We start from the raw sequence: 6,148 nt of genomic DNA on the forward strand, positions 1-6,148 counted from the left end.
AAAGTAAAGAAAAGACTCCATCGGGCTGCTGAACGGCGTAGGAAGGGAGCAGCACACCGTGGAATCTCGGCCGGATCAAGGGTATGCACCAGCCTGGTAACCAGATATACCAGCCTCAGACCCTGTACAATTAAGTACAGAAGTGTAGTATGAGTACATAAACAATATGTACCCAGTAAGTATCCTGTCTAATCTCGAAGAGGTAGAGACGAGAGGTCGATATGACACTTACTAGGGTCAAATAATATGATAAGTGATATACTAAGCTTGGATAGCACAATGACTAACAATATAAAACATGAGGCAATAGGTCCTTTACTAGATGATATCACAGTTAACCATTTACATTTCAGGGCATATAACAAAGTTCCGATCACAGCAATATACCAAGCAATAAGCATACGCAAGTAGTGTCGAGGTCGTACGGCCCGATCCAGCATGAAAAATAAAGTGTGCACTACCGGAGGGTCGAACAACGCGAACCATAGATGTATCTATTACCCCGCTCGCGAATCATACATGCGACGCGGTCAAATGTATTTGAACACAACAACAAACAGACAAGAATATATATCAGGAGAGCAATTACTCACGAAAATATCAAAATTTCATCTTTTAAAGGCCAAGAAAAGATGTCCTTCTTATTAGAGTCATCTACCACATTCAACATGATTTAAGAAATCCCCAAATTAATCATAGAGTCACAAGAACATCACATAAAGCATGTTTTTGGGTCCTAAACTACCCGAACTTAAGCATAATTGTAGCTACGCACGGACTATCGTCACCTAGTACGTACGTAGCCCCGACATTTAGTGGCAAACTATTCAATTATTACACCTATGGGGACAATCCCCTCTTACAAGGTTAGATAGGAGACTCACCTCGCTCCAAAGCGTACTTCCAATATCAAGAACGTGCTCAAACCCTCAATTTGGAACCGCACGATCCTAAACTAATTAAACGAAGTAGGAACTAGTCAATACAAGCTCAAGAGTACGCATTTTAGCTGCTAAAGTAATTCCCTAACCCTTAACACAAGTTTCCTAAAATCCGACCCTGGTCCCACGTGCCTGGATTCCAAAAATCTTTGAAGGAAGTTGTTCTGTATAACCTAAGGATCAATAATATATGATTTCTACTCCATTCCAATACAAATTTCGTGGTAAAATCTAAGTTTCATCAAAACCCTAAGTTTTGCTCTAACCCCTTGATTTCTCCTAATCTTGGTGTGTTAATCTACCCAAAACTCAAGTATTAAACTTAGAAATAAGGAGGATGAACTTATCTAGGTGCTACGTGGAAATCCTCTCTCAAAAGCTCCCAAAATCGCCCAATGGTGAGTGAAAAATGGCCAAAATGACTTAGAGCCCGTATTAAATGAACTCACTGCTTCAGTGATTTCCGCATCTGCGGTCAGGGGACCGCATCTGCGGTCTCGATTCTGCGAGAGGAAGGCCGCATCTGTGGAATTGGCCAAGCGAGGGGGGACCGCTTCTGCGGTCTTGAAGCCGCTTCTGCGCTAACGCTTATACAGCTAAGGAGCCGCTTCTGCGGTTTTGGCTTGGCCTGCCTTGGCCGCATCTGCGAGAGAGCTACTGCTTCTGCGATCACGCACCTGCGGCTGACCAACCGCATGTGCGGTTATCACAGCAACCTGAAGCTTCAGCTCTTCCAAAATTTTCCAACTTCACTCGAGCCTCGTCTGATTGACGCTCGGGGCTCCCGGGCCCCGCCTGAACATACCGATAAGTTTGAAATCATGAAACGGACTCGCTCGAACCTTCAGAATGCCCGAAACAACGCTAAATCTAAGAATCACCCCCTAAAACCAATTGAATCAAACTTATGAACTTCAAGTTCTTAATTCGCTTCTAACGTGTCGAAACGTGCTTAAACTACTCGGATTGACACCAAATTTTGCGGGCAAGTCTTAAATGTTATTTTAGACCTGTACCGGGCTCCGGAATCAACATATGGGCCTGATACCAATATGATCAAGCATTATCAAATTTCATTAAATCTTTAGAATTTCAGTTTTGACAATTTCTAATAAAAATTCATTACTCGGACTAGGGACCTCGGAATTCGATTTCGGGCATACGCCTAGGTCCATATTTTCCTACGGACCCTCTGCGACCGTCAAATCACTAGTACGGGTCCGTTTACTACAAATATTGACCAAAGTCAAACTTAGCCTTTTAAGAAAATCTTAAAGAATCAAGTGTGCTTATTTCAACTCAAACTCCTCCAAATCCCGAACCAACCATTCCCGCAAGTTGTAAATTTGTTAAGACAAGCGCGGGAAGTCTAATTTAGGGGAACGGGATTCTAAAAAGCAAAACGACCAGTCGGTCGTTACAATATTGGCCAAATGGAAGAGACACATTTTGAATAGAATTGGTTTCATATTAAGGACATATAGTTTTGGACATGTAGTTCAAACACTTGAAAGTATAAAGTCAACAGAGTATGCAATCACTTTTATCTATCTTATTTGTCTAGCATGACATGAAAACTTGATATGTATTTAAAGTCTATTTATATGTCTTATATGACTTAACTTATATGACAATCCCTGAAAGAGTTAAACCACATAAAGCATATACAATTCTTAGTCCTGAAGTACCGCATCATAAGTGCAATTTGTGCATATATGTATCTTGCTATAACTATAAGTATGATAATGTGATAGCGAGAATACCTCTATGGAGATATTGAAAAGTCATTCCTCGACACTATAAAGACATTATATACCTATAAAGAATGATGATTTCAAGGTGCAATATATTCATTCAAGTTAACATGACTAATTTGTTTATCAAATTTCTACTAACGATCTTTTGAAGATGGTGTACAAGATTGTAGTGCGAAGGCTCGTGGATGTGAATTGATGTTCTCATCAGGGGGAGTTAATACACATTGTACTCTTTTTCCCTTACAAGGTTTTGTCGCACTAGATTTTCCTTGCAAGGTTTTTAACGAGGCAGCCAAAAGGTGTATTGTTAGATATGTGTACTCTTTTTCTTTTACTAGAATTTTTTTTCACTGGGTTTTATTTTAGTCAAGGTTTTAACATGACACATTATCTGTTGAATAGACATTCAAGGGGGAGTGTTATAATAAATGTATTTAAGGTGAATGTCTATATTTTAAAGAGATTTTAGGGTTTGTTACTTGGTGGCTAAGTCATTTTTCCCCTATAAATAGAGGGGTTCTATTCTATTATAATTGATCCCAAATCAATAAGAATTCTCTCTCTCTACTTTTCTCTTCTTCTTCCTTTATTGTTTATAACAAGAAAAACGTTTAAAGAAACATATTGTTTTCTCTCATCCATACTGTGACATTCTTATTTTATTTTTATTTTTTGTTATTTACATTATTATTATTATTATTATTATTATTATTATTATTATTATTATTATTATAATTATTATGTCATGATACTATTGTATGAAACTGAGTGGTATCAATGAACTGATTGATGCATTTAACTATTAGAGTCAATATCCAAATCTATTGAGGGTCTGCAATTTTCCCTTCAAACCCATGCATCGTTAATTGGAAGAATTGAAGAGTTAGTTAAGGAGTCTCTACGCTCATAATTAATGTGTGTATTATCTAGTTACAGATAGTACATTCTTTTGTCTGGTGAATTTAAGGAGACCACCATTTAAAGTTTTGAATTAATTTCACATTGGACAAGAAAAACTATTGGACTTCTCTTTAACTAAGGTTTATGTGGTATTCAATGTGGGATGAATAAATTCTTAAAATTCAAGAGTTTTCTCTAGATCTGGTATAAGCTAGAAAATAAGATAACAAAAACCATACACTGTCCAAAAGAAATGAACATGTGTGTAGTCCGATTCCAATTCCCTTTAGTAATATGAAGCCAATCAAATAATTACGTTTACTCTATAATTCAAGACTTACACAAATATAATCGTCTAGAATCTGAAAAGTTAAGCTTGAGAATGTAAAATAAAAGAGGATCAAATATGGAGGATGTATTAAAGTTTGACGAAGTAACTTTGAAAAAATGGTGATGATTTACAGAAACCAAATTAGGTTTTTGAGAACTGTACGGTAATTAACTTTTCCAATAACTAACTTATAATCTAGGGATTATAATTTACTGAAAAGTCAATAGTTAAAATGAACATAAATTTCAAAAGTTAGATGAAATACATGTACATCCCTGGGGAAGCTCAAAAGATTTAAAAGCATGAACCATACCCAAAGATTTTCAATGTCGATCCGATTAGCATCACGAAATACTCTAATATTTAAATGGTGTTCAACATGAAAATGAAAGCAGAACATTCCAGTTGAAGATCAAAACTGTACACAAAGCATTGCTACCTTTCTCCTCTGAAATGGCTTCTCTAAACTTATCCAAAAACGAAAAAATTATGCAGAAAATGGCCAAAAACCACACCGATAATCCTCTTAAAGAATCCGATAAAGACTGGACACCTACTTCATCTGAGAGTATATCTTCAGAATCTCATTCCAACAGTAGAAAGAAACGGACAATGAAAAATTCAGGGAAAAAAGGCGCTAGTGAGGCCGTAAATAATTTTAAGAGGTTATGGAGCGATGAAGATGAGATAGCTGTCTTGGAAGGCATGCTCGAGTATGCATCCGCAAGAAATATTAGCCCCTCAGTAGATTATAATGCATTCTATATTTTTGTGAAGGACCAATTGCAAGTTGAAGTAAGCAAAAATCAACTGAAAGACAAAGTTAATAACCTAAAAAGCAAATTTATGAAAAATGTTGCGAAAAGGGGCGCCTTTTCGAAGCCTCACGAGGAGAACTTGTTCAAACTGTCACAAAGAATTTGGGATGATGACAACCAAATTGCCAAAGAGAAGGGAGCAACTAAGGTTTACGATGAAGTACCAAAAGTTGGTAAAAAGATTGCTGCAAAAGAAAAGAACAATTTGTGTGCTGGTAGTTCAGAACGATATTCAAGTTTGGTTTTGTACGGAGGAAGTGCTGCGGACCTGGAAGACTGGTTCAGGCAAAACCCTGGGCTGGTTAGCAAGGAGCAGAGGCATGAAATGTTGATCAAGTCGCACTCCATGAAGATTGCTAGGGCTGAACTACAACTAAATGAGATAACATTGATGGAGGAACAAGTGAATTTGATGACTGATGCTGTGAAAGCTTCTCAGGAATGATCGGGCAAATTTTTCTCCTACTTGTTTTCAATTTTGTCTTCTTTAGGCTTTTTCTGCTTTTGGGTTTGTTTTTGTTAGTTCTTGTGCTTCTCTATCTGCTCCTAAAAGAATTGGTTTTTAAAAAGTGAGTTACTGCCATAATACTATTCTACTGTGTTCTTTTATTTCCCCTTTTGCCTTTGTTTTTGTGGAAAAATATACGAGGATTCTAGTACTAAGCTTCAGCTTTTGGTAGTGTTATACTATTATACAGCAGCACTTTGATTTATTTAATCAGAATAATAAGCAAAACATATGAAAATGGAAAGAGTCATGATATATGGGATCTAAACAATAATTTCATTTAATCTATGATGAAACTCACTTGCATAGATAATACAGCTGAAAGTCTTTAATACAGAATGGGGCAGTATATAAAAATAAATAAAATGTGGAACCTATAGAAGTGGGACTAGATTTTCTCGGTTTAGGAAATTGGTAGGCATGCCTTGGGCCGAATCACATAAGATTTAACGAAAAGAATATAATGATATTACATTCTGATCTCACAAAATGTAGAAAATAATAGGTGTGGTCGTGTCGTTACTTTGTCTTTTTCTCTCATCTCACCCTTCATTATTATTAAATAATTTTATTGTATCATTTACCCTACCTTTTTATATAATAATCTTACCCCATATTATAAATTTTTTTTTTATCATATTGCAAGTTTATTTTCATATTGATGCATGGTGCATGATATCATGAAATAACGACAAGCGATACAATCTATCCAAACATTATATTTATCAAAATACAATATAATACAATACAAAACAATACGATATACATTATAGAACGTAACAACCATCCAAAAGCAATGTATCTCTTTTACTAGATTGCCCGCGCCCGTGCACGTGCCAAAAATAGCTTACAAAAGAGGTCCGACATGAAAAAGATAATTTCATATTTGTTTA

General features: G+C 36.2%; 1 protein-coding gene across 1 annotated transcript; it reads left to right on the forward strand.

Moving 5' to 3' along the window:
• LOC109228127 (probable transcription factor At4g00390) lies at positions 4,383-5,192 on the forward strand. Its single transcript, XM_019393305.1, has one exon. The coding sequence runs from the start codon at positions 4,383-4,385 to the stop codon at positions 5,190-5,192; it is 810 nt and encodes a 269-aa protein (XP_019248850.1).

This window comes from Nicotiana attenuata, chromosome 6, assembly GCF_001879085.1.
Source record: "Nicotiana attenuata strain UT chromosome 6, NIATTr2, whole genome shotgun sequence".
Classification (NCBI taxonomy): domain Eukaryota; kingdom Viridiplantae; phylum Streptophyta; class Magnoliopsida; order Solanales; family Solanaceae; genus Nicotiana; species Nicotiana attenuata.